This window comes from Acomys minous, assembly GCF_964271855.1.
Source record: "Acomys minous genome assembly, chromosome: 3".
Classification (NCBI taxonomy): Eukaryota; Metazoa; Chordata; class Mammalia; order Rodentia; family Muridae; genus Acomys; species Acomys minous.
The window spans coordinates 56182455-56208657 of record NC_140485.1 but is presented as its reverse complement, the minus strand read 5'-3'; the positions used below and the strand labels follow the sequence as shown (position 1 = coordinate 56208657).

Sequence of the window (26203 nt, the reverse complement as noted above, 5' to 3'; positions counted from 1 at the left end):
CTAGGTCTATACTATCTGGCTGTAATGCAGACATGCTATGCATTACAATATGATCCGGTTGGAGTACAGATACATCCTTAGTACAAACCTCAGAAACAATTGAGGTAAGGTTAGTTAGTAGAAGGAAGAGGCCGTGCATGATAGTGACTAAGTAATGTCTAATTGAGGGGCAGAAAAAGTAACAAATCAGAGTGACAGAATGTGTCAGAGATAGGATACGCCCAACTCTCATGAGAACAGGACCCGAAAGAGAGGCTTCTTAAGAGCAGTGCATGAAAGAGAAATAGTTTGTACCAAGGGTTGATTACCGGGACAGTTTTACAGAGACAGGTTGCAAGAGTGAATAAGCTACACACAGGTGAAGACAGAACAAGCAGGAGAATTAGAACGAGCCAGAGGGTTAAAACATATTGCCAGAATTTATTTGAGGCCAGGCAGAGCAATTCAGTCAGAAGCCAAGAGAAACCAGTTTGAATCAGTTAGGTTGGAGAGGAGTTTAGGCCAAAACAGCAGAGTTGAACCAGGTATGGTGGGTTCAGAAAGAGCTAGAAAGGTTTGGGCACAGCTCTCACCTCATTTCTCCATCTGAGAAAATAAAAATAACATTTACAAATATCAACAGATACATGTTTTCAGAAACTTCCTATGTGCTTGATAATTCCATATTATATTCAATGAGTTATAGAGAAAATAAATTACAGTAGAATCTAGAAAATACTTTTGGTTTAATGGTATTGAAAATACAATTTATTACAGATTGGGTGTTAGCTAAATGCATACTATCAATTATTAGATAGTTATAATTACGTAATAATCATTGTAATAATTGCTTATATAGTCACTTTCTCTTAGAATAATATCCTCAAATTTTATCCATATTTTGAACAATATCAAACATGACTTTATACCTATAATTGCAAAGATTTTATTATTGTTCAAATAAAAATAAAGTTATTAAAGAAGCACATGGCCGTCTATATATTTTAACCAGTAAATTGTACTTTTAGGGTTAAGAAATATTTTAATACTTTTTAATAATTTCATTTCATTTTTTTGAACAATTTAATAAAGACTCACATAGACCATTCGTATCAGTTGACCTTCATCCCTTATTTCAAGCTACCACCCATTCTGTTTATAATCTGGTGAGACCCACTTGTGCTGATTTCAAAGTTGAGCTATTGATCTAGATTTAATATTCTTGAGCATGCAGTATCGCTTTTGTATTATAATTCCATGCACTTCAGAAATATACTCCACAGTGCCACATTATAACTATACTTCTAATTTTTCAAAATTATTTATTTGGTTATATTTAATATATTATATCACTCTTCCTTCCCTCTTATTCCTTTAAACTCTTCGATATGTTCTTCTTTGTTCTCTTTAAAATTCATTGTCATTTCTATCTCATTAGTTGTTGTTATAAACATATTTGTATAAGTATATACAAACATATTTGTATTTGTATACAAATTGTATATACATAAATAATAATATATAAGTATGGGGCTGAAGAGATGGCTTTGAAGCTAAGAGCACTGACTGCTCTTCCAGAGGCCCTGCGTTCAATTACCAGCAACCACATAGTGGCTCACAACCATCTATAATGAGATCTGGTGCCCTCTTCTGGTGTGCAGGTGTTCATGCAGGTAAAACATTGTATACATAATAAATAAATGAATAAATCTTTAAAAAAAGAATATATAAGTATATTTGTATATGCATATATATGAATACAAATATTGTCATAGATATGAGGACAAGTCATAGAGGCTTTGCTTGACCAAGTTTCAAAGAACTCAGACTATCCAGCATGGTCCTTAAACATCCAGAACAGCTGTTGAGGCTTTGCTTGACAAAGTTCCAAAGAACTCCAGCTGATCACCACTGTCCTTAAATATTACTTATGATCCAGGGGTAATTTTTCCAAAATACTACTTTAAAATCAACTTTTTCTCTTAAAATGATCTTTTTCTTTATTTCTCAGCCCTAGTGAAATTTACACTGGAAAACCTTTTCCCACAGAGACTGTTGAAAGAAAGCATCTGGCCAAAGCCTTGAAACAATGATAGAGTCTTGGTTCTGACTGTGAGCAGTTGGGAAGAAGAAACTGTTTGAAAGAAAGTTACAACATTGGCATAACGGTACCTGGCTAGATACTGTTAGCTGTAGAAATGTTTCTTTAGAATCTTCTTTGAATGCAATACAAGGTGGGCTTGGAATGTCATGCTTTAAAGATATTTTATCTAAGCTTAGTCTTAGATAGCACACCTGTTGGTTTGGGACTGGAAGTAAGTCAAATATTTTCTGTGTTGAGAGCATTTAGTTTCAAGCTTTGTTGCTATAACAATCATGTAAACACAATGGCTTTAGCCTGGGAAATTTTATGATTAAACTTTCCTGAGTGTTGTTTAAGAAATAATAATCAGGTCATGTAGACCATTGCTTAGAAATGGATTTTTTTTTTTGCTGTATGTTTTATTGTAGGTTGTATAGAACTGTTTGTATTTCTGTTAGATTGTTTTCTTGCCCTGTTGATTTTTAAAGGCTCTATTGATTGTAAAATATGAGAAAATCATGTTATAGTCTGTAATTAAAAACTAAACTTTATTTTAAATAAAGTATAGTCCAAAGAGTAAACAAGTGGCAGACAAGGAAAAAGCAGAAGAAAAATAAAGTTCCCCTGGGCTACAATACATTTATCTTCAAGGTAGGAATAGATTTCGTAGTATCTTATTCTATAGTTTTCTTGGCTTTTATCAGGCATTTTATGTTCCGAATAGGCATCAGAAGATAATACCACAGAGGTCTAGTGAGGACAGAGGAGAAGCTAAACACAAGAAAGAAGCTGAACAAGTAGCAAATGCGTATGAGAAGAGGCGGGGTATAGGAGAGGCGGGGTTGAGAAGAGGCGGGGTTGAGAAGAGGCGGGGTTGAGAAGAGGCGGGGTTGAGAAGAGGCGGGGTTGAGAAGAGGCGGGGTTGAGAAGAGGCGGGGTTGAGAAGAGGCGGGGTTGAGAAGAGGCGGGGTTGAGAAGAGGCGGGGTTGAGAAGAGGTGGGGTTGAGAAGAGGCGGGGTTGAGAAGAGGCGGGGTTGAGGAAGGTGCTCAGGGTTTCTGGTCTATCCACTGTGAATAAAAGAATAATGGAGACTGGCCTGATTCCCTCCTAGCTCCCTAGGAGGTAATGCCTCCTTAGTCAGGAGGAGGAAAATATTCTTTTTTTTCTTCACTTTTTAATGCTTTGTTCATTGATTAAAAGAACATACATTTAACATAAATACAACATCAGTCATAGGGTCAAGCATTCAGCTGATTTCTTTACAGTTTCTGTCAGGAGTTGTTTCTATCTGATCACATATACAAGATAAAAATCTCACCACATCTGGCATTTGCGTACACTGTGCCAGTGCATTCACACTACATATGTGTACATATAAAATCCACATGGTGTGTGCTCACGGGAGATAAAAGAGTGCACAGCTGTCAAAAGGTCCAGATTATTCCTTTTTAATTAGTTATGCAGAAGACTGTTAGTTTTGAGAAGTTCTGGTTCTATTTGATAATTGGTAACGTTAATTCCTGGACAAAGAGCGTCCTATTCACCAAGCCCTTTCCTATGTCTATATCATGTAGGGTACTGTCTGTGTTTTCTCATAGTATTTTAAAATGAGCTATGGCTAGAACTTCCACTTTATTTCTATAATTAGACTCATTATCTGCTCTGATCAGTATCTCCAAGTGCGGTCGGTCTTTATTTACAAGTAGGATCTTATGGGTCATGAGGCCAGATGAGCTCTACTAAAGCTTAATTATTTTCAATGATGTTAACAAAGGATAAATCCAATACCATATGTAACACATACATCTATAATTATGCCTCCCTTGCTGGTTAGTAAGTAAAGATACACAGTGCATATTGCTTTGGAAAAAAAAAACCCTCTGAAATGATCAGATTTCTGAAGGTTTTACTATATCAATGGAAGAGAAATTACACATGATCAAAAATCATTTTCTCTTTATTCCTCCAACTGAAATGAAAGGACTAGTAATGTGGGGCTGGAGAGATGGCTCAGTAGTTAAGAGCACTGGCTGCTCTTCCAGAGGTCCTGAGTTCAGCTCCCAGCAATCACTCGGTGGCTCCCAACCCTCTACAATGTAATTAGTGCCCTCTTCTGGCGTGCAGGAGTACACACAGCAGTACATTGTATACATAATAATCATAATAATTAAATAGTTCTTTAAAAAATAATTCCTTGTAAATAAGTACTAGTAATGCTTTCAGCCTATCTGAATGAGGATCCTATCAGACAAGAGCATTTAAAATATTTATATGTCAGAAAACTTCCATATATCTGAGAATGAATTAATAGACTTCTCTACAACCTTCATGGTAAAACCACAGGAAACTCCAGGAATATTTTGAAGTAGGAGGTATTGATAATTCAATTCGTGATAGTTTATGAAATCTTAATATCACTTATTCAAAACTTAAAAATATTGAAAATGAATGTAATAAATGTTCATTCAAGAAATTATTTCTCTGAGAATACCTCCAGGCTTACCCATGTAACAACTATCATTACTGCATTTTTATTCTATCTTTTTTCCATTCATATCCATAATAACTAATTTGTTAAAATGCAAAGGAAACCAACTGCCATTTGATTAAAAAACTACAGAAGACACATTTTCAGCAGCTATTGAAACATTCTCTAAAATATAGCATATATTAGGTCATAAAACAATTGATTAATTTTTAAAAATTGAAATATTTCATTATATTCTATATAGCCACAATGAAATGACTCTCACAAACTTATGGAGTGCATTCAATACATTACAGAGTGTTTTTTTTCTCCTTTAGTAATTTATTCTTGTTACATCTCAATGGTTATCTCATCCCTTGTATCCTCCCATTCTTCCCTCCCTCCCATGTTTCCCTTATTCCCCTCCCCTATGACTGTTCCTGAGGGGGATTACCTCCCCCTGTATATGCTCATAGGGTATCAAGTCTCTTCTTGGTAACCTGTTGTCCTTCCTCTGAGTGCCACCAGGTCTTCCCCTCCAGGGGACATGGTCAAAGGTGAGGCACCAGAGTATGTGAGAAAACATTACAGAGTGTTAAATGGGCCACCATAGCAATCAAGAGTGAAACCAAATGAGTCTTAAAATTAAAGAAAGTTTAACAGCAAAAACCTGTATTTACAACGAAAGCAATCTGAAGTGACAACATCAAAATATCAGAGAGGACTCGAATAAACAACTTAATTACACACATTAGGACATTAGCAAAACAATAGCAAGACAAATACAAACACAGTGAACACAGAAAATTCATTAACATTATGACACTAATAAAAATGAAACAAAAAATGCAAAGAATTAATAAAACAAATAATTTCTCACAAAAGAATCTCTGGGGGTCCTGAAGAAGTCATTACTTTCTAAATTACTGCAATACTGGAGTATGTTTTAATGAAGGTGTTAAATGAGAAATGTTTCACTGTGTTAAAATATACTTAACTGACATATAATAATAACATACTGAATTCTAAATATTCAACTAAATAAACATAGTAGAGAAAAGCAAGTTGACACTTGCCCATAAATTACAGTGAACAAGGATTATAATTAATTAGGGGAAGAGATTAGTTTTATAAATGTGTTGGAAATAGTTTTATTATCACAATAATAAGAACACAAATGTTCCGATTTAAAGTGGTTTTTAAAGTGCAATTTCACCAAAAAGTGCTATGCAAGATAACACATATAGAGATAAATTTCCCACTTTATGATACATTCCGTCTTAGGGTCTCTACTGCAAGTGTGGCTGCCCTTTCCAATGGCCTTTCCTTGTATCTCATAGCATCAAATACCAGCATCTCCATGACCTCTCCATGACTTTAAAACCTGTACAGCCTGGGAAATCTTGCCTGTCATCAAGTGGAGCTGTCAGTATAAAGAACAGCCTTGACCCTGTCTGAATCGCAGCTTTTATGTGCCGATCATGAAGAAATATTTCAAGGAAAATTTAGTCTCCATGATGCTGGTCTCTCCTCAATCTCATCGCATTCTATCACAGCAGCTGACCAGCAGAGATCGCCCCAGCAGGACAAAAGGTTCACTTCAGTGGTTCTGGTGTCTTCTTAATCAGAGCCAATTATTCAAATCAAACTGACCAAAGCCACATAATCTTACTTCAAACTGTGACATAGTGTCTCTGATAGAGTCTTTGGATTCCCTCTAAATTTCACAAGCCAGGCCTCCATCTTGGCATTGCTGTCAACATTCCTATTTTCCAAGATCTCACAGAATATCCCACTGAGCTCTGAGCACTCCATAGATTTTACAGGCCCAAATTCAAACTCCACCAAACAAAACTCCCTAAAATGTATGTCTGGGTTTTTCATAGTGATATTAAATTCCTGAAACTCTTTATCTTAATTAAGTTTCTATTGCTGTGATAAAACACCATAACCAATGCAACTTGGGGAGTAAAGAGTTTATTTCCTCTTACAGCTGTAGTCCATCATGAAGAAAAGCCAGGACAGGAACCAGAGAAAGAAGTCTGGAGTCAGTGACCTAAACGGAGACTGTTCAGGAATTTACTTAGTGGTTTTCTCCCTATTCCTTAAATGTTTTCTGAAAATAAAACACCCACTCAGGTAATGTCATGCTTGTAGTAGCCTGGTCCATAACACACACACACACACACACACACACACACACACACACACACACACACACACACATTTCTGAACAAAATATGTGTATTGTAAATATAAACAATTCTATTGATAAATGCTAAACAATACATTCTTTTAAAATAACGTTCAATTACATTACAAGTTTGTGATCATCAAAATAAAAGGCAAGGATGTCACAAAACAAGAAATGTTGCAATATATAAACTATAATTAATTCACAATATAGCCAAACTAACTTATGAGAAATTGGACAAAAAGACAAGAAATGTCAGAATGGATGGAGAAATAAAGATGAACCTCAGTAGCAATAGAGAAAACTAGCATAGCAATGAATACCAGTCTTGTACCTGCCACATTCATAAAAATAACAACCGTCTCACAGTGTCAAGTGTTGGTAAAAATGTAGAATTCTGAAGTTATCCTGCCGAAATTTATTACGGAATGTTGCTTTACCAGTAGCATGTTCAGCGAGAAGTTCTTATTATGCCTTTAATGAACATTTTACTTCCACAGCTTTGCTGTAGAATTTTTAATCTCCATATTTCTCAAGGTATATATTAAAGGATTCAACAGGAGACTGAAAACTGTATAAAATACAGTAATATATTTATCAATGGGAAAGTTGGCAACAGGTCTAACACACATGAAATTGCAAGGAACAAAAAAAGAGGACAACCATCGTGATGTGGCAGCTGCAGGTGGACAGGGCTTTGCACCTCCCTTTCTGACTGTGAGTCTTTTTTTTTTTTCTGACTGTGAGTCTTAAGAGAATTTAGAATGATGCCATAGGAGACAAGGAGAAAGATAAAAACCACTATAGACATTGCTCCATTATTGCTAACAGCAGTGAGGCCTATGAAGTAGGTGTCAGTGCACGCAAGTTCTAATAATGGGTACATGTCACAGCCAAAGTGGTCAATGACATTGGGTCCACAAAAAAGAAGTAAAATACACAGAGATAACTTGAAGCAGAGCATGAGTAAATCCTCCAACCCAGGACACCACCAACAAGAGAATGCAAACTTGTCGATTCATGATGGTCAAATAATGCAGTGGCTTACAGATGGCCACATAGCAATCATAGGCCATCACCACCAAAATGAAGACCTCAGCACCACCAAATAAGTGCTCCACAAATAGATGCATCAGACAGGCTGTGAAAGAGATGGTCTTTTTTATCACAAACTAAGTCTTTAAGCAACTTGGGCAAGATGGCAGTGGAATAAACAGCATCCATAGGTGACAGAAAGGCAAGAAAGAAGTACATCGGGGAGCCCAAGGAGGGGCTGGCAACCACTGTCCCTACAATGAGCAGGTTGCCTCCTATGGTCACAATGTAGATGAGTAAAAACATGACAAACAATGCCTTTTGCCCAGCAGGATCTTGAGTGAGACCCAGGAGGATAAATTATGTAACATATTACTCCTTTTAATAATCCTGCAAATTAAGCATGTAAATGAACCCTAAGACTATCAACTAGTATAAACATAGTGTCACTTGTTACTATCTTAGGAGAAAATATAACAATGTGATATGTGTAGTACTCAAAATAACACTGGCCCTGGAACACCCTCCCAATAGTTAAAATTATATTTTAACTCTTATACATACACAATGTACATTTCAAAGGTATTTTTTTGTCAAGACTCTTTTTATTCAATCTCAAAAGATTGGCTTTGAAGTGTATCAAATAGCTTTAACATTATTTTCTGCAGTGCCATCTTTTTTTTTTTTTGCAGGCCATCTTTATCAATTAAATTACTTTATCTGATTCTGACTGTCACAGTTCTTGGGAGCTATAATTCTGTCCATCTTCTCTCTCTGTCTCTCTCTCTGTCTCTGTCTCTGTCTCTGTTGCCTCTGTCTCTGTCTCTGTCTCTCTGTATCTGTCTCTGTCTCTCTGTCTCTCTCTCTCTCTAACACACACACACACACACACACACACACACACACACACACACACGGTTATTAAACCTATTTAAATACATCATAATTGCCCCAGGTCCTTTTACCTTAAGTGAACTGAACCACAGCTGTTACTGATGACTGAGCCAGTGGTGAGGCTTTGTTTTTCAGAACTCTTCTGGTAAGCTAGGTGATGAGCAAGAGAAATGGAAACTGAAAGAGTGATAGTGACGTTTCCCAGGTCCTGAGGTGCTAAAATAGAAATACACTGTCCAGATTTCCAAATACAGAATACTCAAAGAAAACTTTAAAACTAGTGTGGCATGATCTATAGGTATAGCTATAGATCACTTACTAAACATGTTATGAACATTACTCAGTTTACACACTGTAAGTTAAAGAGATTAGATAACATGATTTAAGAATTTTTCCAGCCCTTGTAGTCTACAGCTCTATTAGTTCAAAACTACCTGTTTTCATGATGCTGTCATAGTTTTCCTTTTTCACACTTGAATAACCAATCTCTGAGGTTATATGCACTTCCTTAATAATGCTAATAATCATGAATAAATGGTATATGAAGACTACTCTAATAATGACTCTGATTTTATTATTTACAAAGTATCATGAAATAACCTCAGACATACTTTGAGAGACAGTAGCACAGTGGTGAATTCTGTGTACTCTACACCACGTGCTTGTGGTACAGTGTTAGGATCATTCATTTACTACCTATATGATCTACTACAGGAATCTTCAACATCTGTATCTAGGATGTTTTGTTTAGTTTGAGTTTTTTTCAAGCTCTGTTCAATACTGGTGATGACCTCTAAATAAATATGAGCTCTTTGTACTACTGTTCTTTGTGTCAGTGTATCAATTACAAGAAATCACCAGAATCTCTTAATAAGAATTACGGAGCGGAAGGCAGGGACCCCTAGGCGGAAATCTATCTGGTGCTATCTCAGAAAACTGGGAATAGGGCTTCCTCAAGACCCAGCTATTCCACTCCTTGGAATATACCCAGAAGATGCTCCAGCACACAACAAGAAAATTTGCTCAACCATGTTCATAGCAGCCTTATTCATAATAGCCAGAACATGGAAACAGCCTAAGTGTCCCTCAATAGAAGAATGGATAAAGAAACTGTGGTACATATACACTATGGAATACTACTCAGCTATTAAAAACAAGGAATTCCCGAAATTTGTGGATAAATGGATTGAGCTAGAAATGATCATAATGAGTGAGTTAACCCAGAAGCAGAAAGACTCAAATGGTATATACTCACTTATATCTGCATATTAGCCCAAGGGGCAGGTCCCACAAAAGCCTTCACTTACCAGGAAACAGAGACAAAAGAGAGGACATACTAGTGGGACTCTAGATGTGAGATTCATGGGAGAAAGGCAAAGTAAAAGGACCCAGAGGGTCCTAGAAGCCTACAAATAGAACATTATGATAGGCAGATTTGGGCACAGGGGTCCCACTCAAACTAGGCACCAGACAAGGACAATACAGGCGGTAAACCTTAAACCCCTACCCAGATCTAGACAATGGACAGAACACTCTCCACAGTAGAGTGGAGAGTGGGATATTACTTTCTCACATACTCTGGTGCCTCACCTCTGACCATATCCCCTGGACGGGGAGACCTGATGGCACTCAGAGGAAGGACAGCAGGTTACCAAGAAGAGACTTGATACCCTATGAACATATACAGGGGGAGGTAATCCCCCTCAGGAACTGTCATAGGGGAGGGGAATAAGGGGAAAATGGGAGGGAGGGAAGAATGGGAGGATACAAGGGATGGGATAACCAATGAGATGTAACAAGAATAAATTAATAATAAAAAAAAAGAATTACGGACATAATCTTTGGTAGAAAGAATAGTCTCTGAGTGTCTCGTGATCCACTTTAGAACATAGGAAAAAGTTTGTGAGGAATATTGTTTTCCATTGCATTTAAGTTCTCACAACGGTTACTTGTGAAGGAACATATTTCAACTTAAAATAAGAAAGGGAAAACTCATCCACATGGACTTCATGGTGGATAAAGGCACATGGAGAGCCTGTGCTCCCTTCAGACTGCAGCTGTGAGTAACAGTCCACATGGTTCAAGCAGATTTCTGCTTTACCTGACACAGAAGATCTACAGTTTCCTATCTTCAGTCTTTAGACTTATGACAGCACACATGTAGGAGAGCATAAGCACAGAAGAACATCCTGTACTGTCACTTTCACACTTTATTTTCTGATTTTTTTAGAAACTTTCATTCTTTTGTCAGCATTGCTTGCCATTAGAACAAATTTTTTTTCTAGAAGCCAATATAATTAATACACAATAAAGTGAGAACAGAGTCCGTCAGTTGTATCATACTTACACTCATGTAAACTATACTACAGATTACTGTAAATCTGATTTTTGAAAATTGGAGCATATAAGTGCTTTCTACATAAATTGTTTTTAGTTATACTTCTTCCATTTATGGTACCTGTGGGGCCCCATCTATTTTAGTAGATATGCTAGGTGGGATATTTGGAACATATTTAAGTGAAACAATGTCTCTTTATCGGCTTCTTTGCTTCTGTGATCCCTAGAGGCAAGAGCCTCAGATCTTGCCAACAAGGAGTAGCCAACTCCCAAGATGATTTGGAAAACCTACGATGTGAAAAGAACATTTGCAAAGTGTGATGTGTAGGAACTGTGAGTTACCCAACATGAAGCTTTTACACACAGGGCAGGTAATGTTTAAACCAGCTCAAACGAGGCAGCAGCTTCGGTCCCCGTAGCTAAGGATAACACAGCAATGTGCAGCCTCAATCAGTCCAGAGAGCCTTGTGGTGCTCAGGCTGAGAGCTGAGGCTGTCTTGGAAGTGAAAAATCTGTGTTCTAACTTTTGAATAAATGAAGCTTTTGATTAAGGCTTGCGTCTCTTTGTCGAGATGGAACCTTAATGATCTTCATTTGTTAATTCAATTCTTTAACTTATATCCAATACTAAACAATGGTTGCTATTAAAAATAGATTACTGTTTCCCTAAGAGTGCCAGCACTAAAGAGCTTCTTTCAGAATTCTCCCTTATTTTGGCTTTCCTCAATCTAGTGAGCATGCACCCTCCAGACATTTACTTATATATTGGTTCACAAAGGCCTAGATACAGACCACAGCTGTTAGGTAATGGACTTACTAAACACTAGCATTAAAAAATTTTCAACAACAAATTAATTATTCCTGCAATATCAAATATATTATTTGCAAGATAAAGAGCATCTCTAGTATTTTTGTGCTTTTAAAAGATAATATTGCAGGGCCCATCCACTGCAGCATTAATAACTTACCAGGGGCCAAGCACTGAAAAAAAAACCTTTCTCTCACCCAGAAACCACCAACTGTCAATAGCTCTTCAGCTAGGAATAGCGCCCTGTGAGCCCTCTCTCACACACCAGGGCACATCAAGTTGCAGTAAGACTAAGCTCATACTCTCCTATGGAGTCTAGACTAGGCAGCCCAGTAGGAAGAAAGGATACCAAAAACAGGCAACAGAGTGAAAGACAGTCCCTGTTCCTCCTGTTGGGAGTCCCGTTGAAGGCCAACCTACACAAATGTAACATGTTTGCAGAGGGCCTAAGTCAGTCCCAAACAGGGTCCCTGGTTGGTGCTTCAGTCTCTGTGAGCTCCTAATGGCCCAGATTAGTTGATTCTGTAGGTATTTTTGTGGTGTCCTTGACCCTCTGGCTCCTACAATTCTTTCCCATCTTCTATAGGATTCCCCAAGCTCTACCTAAAATTTGGCTGTGTGTCTATGCATCCATTTCCATCAGTTGCTGGATAAAGCCTCACTGATTACAGTTATGTGAGGTTCCTGTCTGAGCAAAATTCAAGTGAGAATTGATGTCCTCAGAAATGGGTCCTGTGTTTAGAGTCTGTATTCTAAGAAGTGACATTTGATCCTAGGGGAACAGCTGAGAAGCTAAGCAGTGAATCATTAAACCTAGTGAAAGTGAATGAACAGACAACGGCATAGAGAGAGAGAAAGAGAGCATCTGTGGAATTCAGGGTGGAGTTAAGGAATACCAATTAAACTTCCTCACTGTAATGTACATCTATGCTGTGATTCGCATGAATGCGATCATATAGGCTGTTAGGTGGACTATAGGCCCTCATCTAATCCGTTCAACCTCTGAAGTTAAACAGACATGATTTAGACAGTTAATGACTCTGAACATCCAGCTGAAGCAAGGGAGAATCTTCTGCAGAGACGAGGAACATTATCTCGAGTCTAAGATGATCTCTACCAACATCTTTCCAAATACGTTGTCTAATATGCACACAGAAGAAGGCAGTCCAGAGAAAAGAAAACATGAATTAAGATGAGTAGGGATGAATTATGATGAGAGAGAAAAGGCATAATGAAGAATATTAGAGTTATCAAATAAGCGGTCAGAAGTAAAACGAGTGCCGTATTTGGAGAATTGTTGAAGACAAGGGTAAGTTATATAAAAGAACCAGAGTTCTTCTCTATATACCAGAAGTCTATGTGTCAAGTCCAAAATTAAGTGGATAATCTCTGAACATTGGTATGTAAAATTATCAGTGCATTTATTTAATAGGAATATGATACAATTTTTTCTATGTAAGCTACAATTAGACTGGAAGGGAAATAGGAAGATAAATTAGATATTGGCACTCTGTTATCAAGGACTATGTGGTTTATAGCCACATTAATCACACAAATTATTCTAGTAAAAAAAAATCTCTAACTGGCAATGCCTTAAGGTTTTCCTTCTGTTGTCTTCTTTTTCATTTTCTTTTTTTCTGTTAATTTTTTTTTTTTGGTTCACATTCTTCCTGATCACAGCCCCCTCCTTCCTTCTACCCTCACATCTCTTCTCCCCAGTCCATCTTCCCCTTCTTGTCCGAGAATAGGAGTCCCCCATGGGTACCAACCCACCCTGGCACACCAAGTTGCAGCAGGACTAAGTGTATCCTCTCCCACTGAGGCCAGACAAGGCAGCCCAGCTACGAGAAAGTGACCCAGGGGCAGGAAACAGGGTCAGAAACAGCCCCTGCTCCAATTCTTAGGGAATCCAAGTGAAGACCAAGCTCCACACCAGCTACATGGGAACAGGGGGGCCTAGGTCCAGCCCACACATGCTCTTTGGTTGGCGGTTTAGTCTCTCTAAGTCCCCATGGACCCAGGTTAGTTTACTCTGTGGGTCCTCTTGTGGTGTCCTTGACCACAGTCATTGATTAGTTTCCTCAATCACTCCTCCAACTCTTACACAAGACTGCCCGAGCTCTGGTTATTTTTCGGCTGTGGGTTTCTGCATCTGTTTCCATCAGCTGCTGGATAAGGCCTCTCAAACTACAGTTATGCTAGGCTCCTTTCTGCGCAAATAGCAGAGTATCATTAATAATTTCAGGGGTTGGCTCTCTCCCATGGAATGACTTTCAAGTAAGGCCAGTCTTTGATTGGCCATTCCCTCAATCTATGCTCTGTTTTTATCCGTGCACATCTCACACTCTATCTACTACTCTGCCTCTCATCTCCCATTTTATTATTTAATGATGACTTTATAAAAAAACCTTTATTTGTTGAAAATGGTTTTCATAAATAATATTCTGGTGGAGCCCTCAGCATAGGTTAAGTATAGGATTATATACTATGCAAAGAAAGATATTTTGAATTTTTAATATAGAAAAAAACTATATATATGAACTTCACTCACTAATTCTTTCCATGTAGTTTTCAAATCTATAATATTCAAGCATTTATAAACAATGTGTCAAAGAGTTATATTAATAAAAATATACTGTTACTGATAACACAAACATTAGTTAATATTTCAGTTATAATTACATAGATGTGTTGAAGGAAGAGAAACACAGCACTACATTTCAGAAGACTTCTTGCTCCAAAGATCATGTAACAAACAGCTAAATCCCTCCATATTAAAGGTAATTCAGTTTGTATGCAATATAACTTCATTTTTCTTCAATAAAGCTTTTCCAGGACATGGACCATTACTGAAATTCTCAAAGCGTAGGTTAACGGATTTCACAGGGGACATGTCCATTTAAAATAAACTCAAAGCCTTGTTAGTGTGGGAAACACTATAAACTAATTTTGACTACCTTCATTAAACAAACTAAGACTAATTTAGGGAGTATCTTCCAAATGATGATCCTTTCTTTTCAACTTTAACTAATAAATCATCAGAATGAGGAGATATGTCACAAATATTAAATAGAAATTGTTGGAAACAAAAATACTTGTTTCAGATGGTGTCATTTTTTTTATCTAGAAAATCCAAAGAGTTAACAAAAATTTCATCACATTATATAAAGATTGTTGATAAAGTATTAGAATTCATGGCTTGCCTTCTTTACCTGTTTGTCACAATCACTAGCAAATGCAGAGTAGAAGGCACACATTTAATTAAAATAATACAGAATTTTAAAGCTCAAAAGAAAAATGTGAAACTTCTAAATTATGAAAATAAACTGTGAACAAAACTAACAAAGGGTTCTAGGACCTGCAGAAAGATAGTTTTTCCTGTTATAAACACATGGAACATATCATCAACAAAAGCTATTTCTATTTTGGAAAAGTTGTTTTAATAAAAGTATTTAATGGGAAATAATTTATTGATTTTTCAAAGCCTGCTTCATTGCTATCTAGTAATAAAGTATTAAATCAGGAAAAAATTAATTCACCAAATTAAATGTTTTAGGAAGAGACCCACAAGAATGTGAACATAGAAAGAGACCCTTAAGAATATGAACATAAAATATAAATAGCATGCTATGCCATCAAACAAGAAAATACCTTTAGAGCAAAAGAAAGGGGCAATTATTAAAATAATATAAAAAAGCAACCCAGTTTTCAAGGCAAAGAAAGTAGATCATAAATTGCACACCACATACAAATAAATAATATGAGATAACAAAATGAAAAGTAAGTCATTACCACTATATAATGCTTACACATTTCAAAAAAAAAACATGAGTGACAGATTATATTAATAAATTTTATTTAAAAACATTTAAAAAGAATTGTTTCAAGCAATATTTAGTTACATTAGATTTTTTTTTACTCAAAATAAATAAAATTAGTGGAGGAAAACTATAAATAGAAGAAATTTTTTTAGTCCATATGAAAATATAGAATTAGTTGATAGGAAGCCTAAAGTCCACCAAATTAAGAAAACCATTTAGGATTAAGAACATCACATTTGTCCTAAGTGGAATATCTTCCTTTAATGGTTCCCTTCAAGGCTCAGGGGCCTGTTCAGAAGAAGTGGTAGAAAGATTGTAGAAGCCAGAGGTGGTGGATGAATTCAAGGAAACAGTGTCTTTCAAGCACTGAATCATCTACCCAATTAAGAGAGACTATGACAGCGTGCACACGTCCTGTACAGATTCAAGCAAGACAAAAATCCCAATACTGAGAAGAGAGACTAAACACAAAGTCCCATGCCTAACCAAAACCTATGTATAATATTACCAGCTGCAAAAAAGGAAGAAGAGTATTTTCCAATGGAATGCCACTAGATATATCAACTAAACTCAAGGGCAGGCCTCATGCCCAACAGTCGTTGGCCAACAGAAAATGAGCTCTATGGGTTTGGTTTGGTTTGGTTTGCTGGGGAAGAGGGGGAACATTTTCATTCATTTTGTTTGGTTTGATATTTTCATCTTATTGGAGGCCTTTTTGTTTTGATACTTGTTTGGTTGGTTGGTTTGGTTTTGAGAGGGAAAGGAGAGAGAGAGAGAACATGACATTGGGTGAGGAGGAAGAAAGGAGGATCTTTTTATAATATTAAAATATATTATCTGAAAAAATCATGAGGAACTTTGTGATGTGGCCCATCACTCTGCAGCACAATGTTCTGCAGGTCCAGTTGGATAACACATGTTTCCGTGGCAAGCAACAATCATGGGCCCTAACGACAGCCCATACATACCAAGGTGGTGTATTCTTTCTGACAATTCATTTTCATAGAGACAACCCCGTCAAACCACCTACGGCTGCACTTAACTTATCATTGCATAAGAATTTCCCATCAAGCTGTTAACAATAATGGCAACACTTGTCTTGATATTCCAAGATCACAGTGGTCTTCTGCTTTAACTATTTCTAAAGTTCTTTTATCCATTTGTTCACTGCTATGTGACTCAAACCCAGGTGACCCTGAGTGGCAAAGATTGCAAGGATGTATAAAACAGAGATAAGTACAAGAGAATATCTCAGGAATGGTCTCAAAAATATGCCACGTGATGCTACCTTACAGTCAGAATAACCTGCAGTATAGCTGGAATAAACTTTAAATTACTGTTCCTTTTTTTTTTTTGAATTTCTTATCTGACTGCTCCCCTGTCAGACCTCATCTTTTTTTAATTTCATTTTTTTGTGTTCCTCCCTCGATTCATTCACATGCTCATCTGAGAAGACTTAAGTTCTTCCGGCTTGGGACAATAACTTAAAGTACATACAAGAGAAGAGTTACCCAAGATTCAGAAAAATTTTAAAACTGGAGCATGTGTATTATGTGATCAATGTCTTCACTCTAACTTGGTTATGAGACTAAACCAATCCTCACTGCTCTAACACGATGAAGAAGCCATCTGAGGGGGAAGGAGATGGATGCTCAGCTGTCACAGCAAAGGAAGCAGCATTGTTCTACCAGCATCCATTCTTGTTCAAGCCTTCTGCTGTTAGAGATTTGAGGTTACACGATATATTTTATGTTCGTAACTGATGAGGCCAGAGAATCGGTAGTGAATTATAGCATCAGCAGAACAGAAAATGTGCTGATTTAATGCACGTCAATAAAGAAATGAGCTGCTCTTGTTTTACAGAGAATGGGAACTGGAAATCAAATATCCTTTGTATTCCAAAATAAGATCTCAAAAACAGTTTACGATATTCATTTAAATTGTTCAGAGGCTTGGAGATGTTAGTTAATCTATCTTCCAATACTGTTTAATATAGCACTTAAGTAAACTTTGAACCCCTACCCAGATCTACCCAATGGACAGGACATTCTCCACAGTTGGGTGGAGAGTGGCGACTGACTTTCACAGGAACTCTGGTGCCCCATATTTGACCACATCCCCTGGATGGGGAGACCTGGTGGCACTCAGAGGAAGGATAGCAGGTTACCAAGAAGAGACTTGATACCCTATGAGCATATACAGGGGAGGAGGAACAGTCATAGTGGAGGGGAGTAGAATGAAAGCTGGAGGGAGGGAGGAATGGGAGGATACAAGGGATGGAATAACAATTGAGATGCAAAATGAATAAAGTAATAAAATATATTTAAAAAATAAATGGTGAGATTTGTCAAAGGATGATTGATCAACTACTAGCTCTCTGAGTAATTGATTTACTTTTCTTCAATAAAGTTTCATTAACAAATGGATAAAAAGGAAAGTTTGAAAAAATATAATATGCAATTCATCAAAAACCGTTAAAAGGAGTAGCCAATAAATTAATGTCATATCCAACTGCACTAGTTGTGAAAGTCGCAACAAATAACAATATTTACCAATTACATTCACAAACCCAGGGGCTTCACAATATCAATTGGTAGGTATGAATGTTCAAGATGAAACTCATACTACAGTGATTTATTTGTGATTGTTTCCCAGGGCTTAGTAATATAAGCAACAAAAAGAAAGCCTTATTCTATCTGGACTTAATATTTTTTGCAGGAGCTTTTCCATAGAATTTTTCATCTCTGAATTTCTCAAGGTATATATTAAAGGATTCAGCATTGGAGTGACAATAGTATAAAACACAGTGATGGATTTATCGACAGGAAAACTAGAAACTGGTCTAACATACATGAAAATACAGGGAACAAAAAACAGGAAGACGACAGTGATATGGGAGCTGCAGGTGGACAGAGCTTTGCGCCTCCCTTCCTGACTGTGGTTCCTGAGAGATCGCAGGATTATTCCGTAGGAGAGGAGGAGGAGGGTGAAGATCACTATACACATGGCCCCATTATTACCAATGACAGAGAGGCCAATGAAGTAGGTGTCAGTGCACGCAAGTAGCAGTAATGGATATATATCACAGCCGAAGTGGTCAATGATATTGGGACCACAGAAAGGAAGCTTATATACAGCAAGAACTTGAAACAAGGCGTGCGCAAAACCCCCCACCCAGGCCATCACCAGGAAGAGGATGCAGACCCTTCGATTCATGATAATCAAATAGTGCAGTGGCTTACAGATGGCCACATAGCGATCGTAGGCCATTGCCACCAGGATGACAATATCAACACCACCAAATAGATGCTCTATGAAGAGCTGACTTATGCAAGCTGTGAAGGAGATGGTCTTTTTATCACGGAGCAAGTCGACAATCAGCTTGGGCGAGATAGCAGTGGAATAAACAGCATCCATGAGTGACAGACAGGCAAGGAAGAAGTACATCGGGGAGCCCAAGGAGGGGCTGGCAATCACTGTCCCCACAATGAGCAGGTTGCCCACCATTGTCATAATATACATGAGTAAAAAAATAACAAACAATGCTTTTTGCCCAGCAGGATCCTGAGTGAAGCCCAGCAGGACAAATTCTGTGACATTGTTGATCTGGCCCATTTATTCTTCCATCAGGGGGAGTAAGATCTGCCGTGAACTGTGAACAAGACATGAATCCACTCTGTCATGGCGCTTATACTGCCCTCTACAGGTAGTTAACGGTAGTAGGCATTTAATAAACATCTACTAAGCTTTGCCTTGTGACAAGATCCATGCATTTTCCTTCAATAAGCCTCTAAGTCCAAGGTTTATGTCGGTAACAGTGGATTTCTGGACAGAAAGTACAGGAGTATCTGTCACCCACGAAAGTAGTTATTTAGAAAAATATTACACCTTGCCATGGATAAGCAGCAAATGAACATAGAAAAGGTTTCCTCTTTAAGAAACTTGAAACATTGTGGCGTTAGATCTTAAGTATGTTAACTAAGAAAGAGCAAGATTCTGAAAAATACTTAGACAGAAAAATAGCAGTGATGAAAGCTGTGGACCCTGAAAACACGCACCTGGTTACAGCATAAGGTTCACTGAGTTAATTTCGCTCTGATCTTGACCTCCTTGGTAAGTGTCCTCTGTCTGTGTTTCATCATATGTACCCCAGGGACTTCCACGATCTGCGTCTCCTAGAGTTGTCGTTTGGTGCTCTTATCTTCATATGAAGTGACTAAACACTGCTTAGAACTTCAGATGTCTCAGTGCTGGCTATGGTTACTAGTTTTGGGTGTTTCACTCTGAGCATCTGCTAAGAATACGTCATGATAATTTCTGTCCATTTAGGCAGCAATACAGATGGAGTCTGGGTTAAAAATAAAATGGACCAGATAATTTAGTTTTACAGTTAAGCTTAGTTGTTTAGGAGTTAAGTTTTTTTTAGGTCTAGATAGATGTTTTAAGTTGATAATGACAAGATATGATAGATACTGATCTACATTCAGAATTTTAGACTCACCAAGACAGGAAAGATATTTTCTTCAAGGCTGCCAAATTCAAATAGCCAAAACACTATGAATGTAACACATATATAATTGCTGATTGTGTCATGATTCTTCTTGCTGTAGGTGGCTTATTGTATGTATGTGTGATAATATAAATGTGTATGTAAAAAATATTTAATAAAATTTTGTAAAAACAACACAAAATAAATAAATAAATAAAAGCAGCACATGTGCACTTAATGAACCACTCTCTGGATTTGAATTAATATGAAATATCTTAGGAATTATCTGTTTTATTATATATATAAAATACTGTCAATACTCACCTGTGAAGAAATATATTTAGACAAACAGCAAGCAAAGAAATTCCATTTGCACAGAGTTGGTATCAGAGAAAGACATGTGCAGAGTTAGAGCTGCTTTAGAAGCAGCTGGAATGCATCTTACACATGTCTCCTTTACATCTTTGATTCCAAGTCAGAAAATCATCATGGTCATCTGTGACGTTCCCAACTGGTGTATGCATGCCTGTCACAGAACATAGGGACAGCACATAACGTTTTCACAACTGCTATATGCATGCCTGTCACAGAACATAGGGACAGCACATAAAATTTTCACAACTGGTATATGCATGCCTGTCACAGAACATAGGGACAGCACATAAAATTTTCACAACTGGTATATGCATGCCTGTCACAGAACATAGGGACAGCACATAACATGCCAATTCTGTCTTCTGCATCTTACTTCCTACACTGTTTAGTTGTTTCAGTATTGATCAACATTGGTTTTCACCATGCCAAACCTTCTAGTGTCCAGTTGATTGTTTACATAATAGAGAAAAAACCCCAAAGTACATAAGCCATACTCATGTATAATATAACTTATGTATAATATAATATAATATAATATGTATAATATAAATGATCAAAGAATTGATTCTATAAATACTAAAGAATAATATGGTTATATTCAATTTTTAGTACTGTTAATACACTTCTAGAAAAAATAATGGTTTAATTCAGTTACTAAGCACATGTCATGTTTGAAAAGTAGTCTTATATTTTAAAAAGTACCTTTCATACCAAAGAAATTTTATCGGCCATAAAGAAGAGTGAGGTTATACCACTTGCAAAAGCACAGGCACAGCTGGAAATGAATATATCAGTCAATTTAACTCACTATCAGAAGGAACAACATTGCAGTTTTTCTAATTTGTTAATTTCAGACTTTCAGTAGAAACATGAAATCATATATTCACAGAAGACATGAGAGAAGGAGACACAAAGGAGACTAGAAGGTAACAAATTGGGTGAAGAAGAGAATGAGGACATGAACACACACTTTCATGAAAATACCTTTAAATAATCCTATAAAGTAAACATGTAAAAAAAACCCTGTATGGTACTACACAATAATCAACTAGCAAACTTTTGTGGTAGAAAGCGATGTATTCCTATATGTTTTTCGCTATTTATATATGATGACATATTCACTGGACAATTTCAAGATGCACACGTAAAATACAACAACAATCAAGTGAAATATAATAGATGCGTTCTTGTACACTTAGAGCACTTGTGATGATACAAACTTTTTAATTTTCTAATTTAAATATATCTAAAGTGATCATGCACTTTTGTTAATGAAGTACATAAAACTCAATGTCCCATAAAATAAAATCATAAATCATTGACATTTGCAATGTATAAAATATTTCACTTGATTTTTTTGCCAAGTGGAATATGAACTTCCACACAAAAATATAACTCGGTGACATTCATATCAACTACGCTTGTAGTTTAGGATTAATTTGTTTGTGTTACCTCTTAATTTTCCCAGTTTAGATAGTTCCTATGAGAACATGTGACAAAGCTGATCAGCTTTATCTCAGTGTGTCACAGGAATCTTTGCCTAGCATTCTTCTTCCACAAAACTCCACATTATCCCAGTCTTTCAGAGAAATTTAAGAGCAACACAGTTAAAACGTGCATACAAAATATTTAAATTTAATTTAAAAATTTACCAGAAGATGTAGATGGATATTGTCACCTTCTATAAATTTTCTTCATAAAAAATCAAAGACCTGTTATCTGCATACATACAAAAGCCCATCTAGTAACCAGAAATTGTCAACTATCTTTATATGGTCATATTTAGATAAAAGCTCATAACACTAAAATTAATTACATGAATTTTTCTCTTTTGAGTCTGTTGTATTAAAGGCATAAAAAGGTCTTGATTTTAATAAAGTACAACAGCATCCATGTGGCTCAAAAATAATCCAGGTACTCTGTAGTTTTAATTACTGAAGCATTAAAGACGCCCTTAGGCTCTATCACTCAGATGGCGTCTCTGTAAAATCCCTTTCTTTTTCAACTAAAAACTTGTCCCCCTATGTGGAACACTGAAGAAAGTTGAGACCTTTCAAAGACTGTCATAAACAATAAATAAAGTATAAGGGCAGGATAGATCAAAGGTTAAATACCAGAGACTTCTTAAATCATTTGATCAGGAAAATATTTCTTCCACTTATACTCATAATTTTGCCTATGAATTTTTTTCACCATCATTATTTAAATAGGTAAACTCATTTAAATATTTGGAACAAATTCAAATGAGATCATCTCTTTTGAATAGATGTCTTTTCAATAATCCCTAGAGGTAAAAGCCTTGAATCTTGCCAAGAATAAATGTCTAATAACCAAGTTGATTTGAAAAAATCTATAATAAGAAACAAATTTCTAAGTATATTGATCAAGGCTGAGCGAAAGGTAAAGTATGAAATGTTTAAGTAAGGCACATAATATTTAATACACCCTTGAGAAGAAAACAACCATAGTCCCAGTTCCCAAGATCACCCCAGTAGACCACAGTCTTGCACTGACAATTAGAGAGAATCTGCACAGCTGCAATGAGCTGAACAGTAGGAACTGCAGTCTTCGAAGTTGCAACTTACTATCTGTTGGGGAGACAATGGTTCTGCCATTCAGTAGGTATGGAAGCTCTTGACGGAGGCCTTAATTTTTGTGAGATAGGACTATAATGGCCTTCATTGTGTTCATTCAATCATTTAATTACTATATAATATTAACTGAATAACTCTCCTGAAAATAGTTATTTTTAATGACAGTTAATAAGAACTTTCTCTGTTATTGACTTGTTACATAGTCACCTGCTCTAGTGAGAAGCTTTCACGTACTTAGCTTCATGTTGGATTTTCTGAGTCATAAATGCCTAAATACAGGTCACAGCAAGAGCAGATGCTAGGTTCCACTAATATTGAAAATTTAAATTTTGTGTAACAAATTAATTAAATCCAGTAACCTCAACTATATTATTTGTAAGGTAAAGAACATGTCCACTCAAGATGTTTTTCTTGTTAGTAAATGGAAAAAGTAGAATTGGGTACAAATTTCTTAGGGTAAAATTATCAAACATGTAGATCTGAAACATACTAAAACATAATTCTCTGTGTCCTTATTATCAGAATTCCAACATCTACTAAAGCTTTTTACTTATTTGAATAACATTTTACTATCTTTTTGCATTATATATTGATTCCAACAGACCAAAATCTGAGGTTATTTTCTGCATATAAGAAAAGAATAAGCACTAGTAATTAAAGGTACTGCCAATATTTCTATATTTTTTAATTAAATGATACTTTTCTCTCAACAACTTATACGGAAAGTAAATTATCATGGAACCTGAAAATATTTTAAACAATGATTTAAAACACTTGATAGGCTATGAGCAAGCAAAACTTTTATGCATACCTATTCAAAGGATTTAAGTATTTAAGACTATTGGAATAAGTGTCTCTTTAATAAATTCTTAATTTTAGCATAATGGCCTCCAGGATCATTCATATTCTTCCAAATTATGTCAAAATATCACATTGTATGCTATATATGCACACAATTTTGTCAATTAAAATGTAGTCATTATTAATGTCCTCTCCTCTTAGTTATTTAGTCTCTCTTTTCAGGTGTTAATGGATATTATTTAGGTTTATACACTCACTTAGGCACACACACATTTGCACACTCACAGGCGTGCATATACACATATACAAATATGAAACAAACAGATGGTAGATAATTGATACAACACTTCTCAATGGTCAGGGAAGAATAAATTTTGGATACAGAGTACAATATCGTGACTAGCTTTAGCGATCCACCGACATCTTTGTGGATATATAAGCATATCCACACTTAGCTCTATAAGCACACACGTCAGCTGGCCTCTTTTATTTAATTATTTAGTGCATGTTCAACAGAACCATTAAATAGATGTCCTTCCCCGTGGTCTAGGCTTGTGACTAAAACCAATTCTCATTTTGCCTCAGCCCACCAGATCCAGAAAAGGTCCCACAGCCAGAGCAAAGCTTAGTCTGACCACCTCCTCCTGCACGGCCACCAACATCTAGGCTTCCCGCTGGACTTGCCTCTTAGGCGTCTCTGCACAGGTTGCAGTGCTCAGCCTCCTCTATTACTCTCCAGCCAAGACTGTCCAGCTGTTCCTCCCGAATCTAGCTTGCTAGGTAACCCCTACAACCTGATCTTCTTCTTCTTCTTTTTTTTTTTTTTTTTGCAACCAGTCAGGTCAGACCTGGGTTTCACAGCTGGTGGATACACAGCCTTCTCTGGCCACCCATCCCTGTGCCATAGGAGTCTTCTCACCTGTGTCAAGGTACCACTCTCCGCGCTCCATCCTAATCTGACCACTGTTGCCTGTGCCACAGCTAACTTCTAGGCTTCACCAGAGCCTGCCTCAGCCACTCCTTTTCCCCAGCCCACCAGTTACAGTGTGGATTCCAAACCAGTACACAGGCCTGCTTTAGCCTTCCCTGCTTTCACGGTAAAGGACAATCTAGGCTTCAGACGGGATCCTCCTCACCTATGTACCAAATCACAAGATTCTCCCATGTCAAACCATACAAGAACTATATCCCCTTACAATGCTAATTTGTAACAGGAAGCAGGTCTAGTATATGATCAAAGGCCCCTCTGTCCACACAACTGCATTTCACCCAAGCCATATACAAACCCTAGACCCAGCCTTCCTCTATATCTTTACTTCTTCCCCAACCTGCTTTATCCATAACAAGCTCAGGATTAGCAAAAGAAATACATATGCACAGATTTCATCTGAAGAATACCAATAATATGAAATATCAAGATATTTTTTTATTGCATTAGTACTACTACTGATCCATGAGAATGAGAAATCTTCTGATAGCTTCTTCATTTTTTTTTTCCTTCAGAGACTTGGAATTTTTGTCATAGAAGCCTTTCACTTGCTCAGTTAGCTATCCCAATATATTTTACATCCTTTGAGGGTATTGTGAAAGTTGCTGGTTCCCTGACTTCTTTCACATACCATTTATCATTTGTATGTACAAGGGATAATGATATTTTTAGTTAATCCCGTATCTAGCCAGTTTACTGAAAGTGTTTGTCAGCTGTGGGAATTCCCTTATGAATTTTTTAGGGTTATTATATTTACTATCAAGTGGCCACCCTACCAAAAATAATGGAATCCCCCTCAAAATTCCAACACAATCCTTTTCAGACCTTGAAAGGACACAACTCTCAACTTAATATGGATGTGGAGGTCCCATGGAGATCCCCCAAACAACCCAAGCTGGTGCTAGGACAAACTGCAAGCAGGGCGCTATTATTGAGGTCAACACTCATACAGTTCATTGGACATAGTCAGGTGCCTAAATGGAGTCTTCACACCTATGTTCTATCTCCTTGGTGTGGGAAGGTACTCTGCATGCTACCGAAAAATGAACCTGAACACCAAACCAGTCACGGAATCTTTTTCCTACATTCTGTCTTGCCTTCAAGATAACCTGGGGCATTAGTAGAGCAGAGCTCGTGGCAGTGGCAAACCAATGTCTGATTTAACTTGAAGCCCACTCTATAAACGGGAGCTCATGTCCTGCAATGCTTGGATGGCTAGAAACAAGATATTGTATAGCCAGAGACCTAGGGCAAAGCCAAACACAGCTGGCAAAAAAAAGCAATGAAATGGTTCCTAATGATATTCTTCTGTACTCATAGGTCAGTGCCTTGTTCAG

General features: G+C 36.9%; 1 protein-coding gene and 2 pseudogenes across 7 annotated transcripts in view; all 3 read right to left on the bottom strand.

Moving 5' to 3' along the window:
* Nucleotides 1-26203, bottom strand: part of LOC311593775 (high mobility group protein B2-like) — a 529125-nt pseudogene that overhangs the window by 37986 nt on the left and 464936 nt on the right. The gene's annotated exons all lie outside the window — the stretch shown is intronic.
* LOC311593465 (olfactory receptor 4A5-like) overlaps nucleotides 1-26203 on the bottom strand; it is a gene marked incomplete at its 3' end in the record, with an annotated part of 109578 nt that overhangs the window by 32270 nt on the left and 51105 nt on the right. For 4 of the 5 annotated variants that reach the window (XM_084774804.1, XM_084774803.1, XM_084774802.1 and 1 more), the window contains 3 exons: nucleotides 20433-20634; nucleotides 19678-19967; nucleotides 18278-19271 (listed from right to left, as the gene is read on the bottom strand). In XM_084774804.1, coding sequence (XP_084630930.1) covers nucleotides 18278-19234 — 957 coding nt within the window. In that variant the 5' untranslated portion in view covers nucleotides 19235-19271; nucleotides 19678-19967; nucleotides 20433-20634. Of the gene's footprint in view, nucleotides 1-6521; nucleotides 6635-18277; nucleotides 19272-19677; nucleotides 19968-20432; nucleotides 20635-26203 lie in introns of those variants that run through there. The other variant, XM_084774807.1, reaches the window with a different exon arrangement.
* LOC311593201 (olfactory receptor 4A5-like) lies at nucleotides 7213-8119 on the bottom strand (annotated as a pseudogene). Its single transcript has one exon. The product of its transcript is annotated as an olfactory receptor 4A5-like (transcript).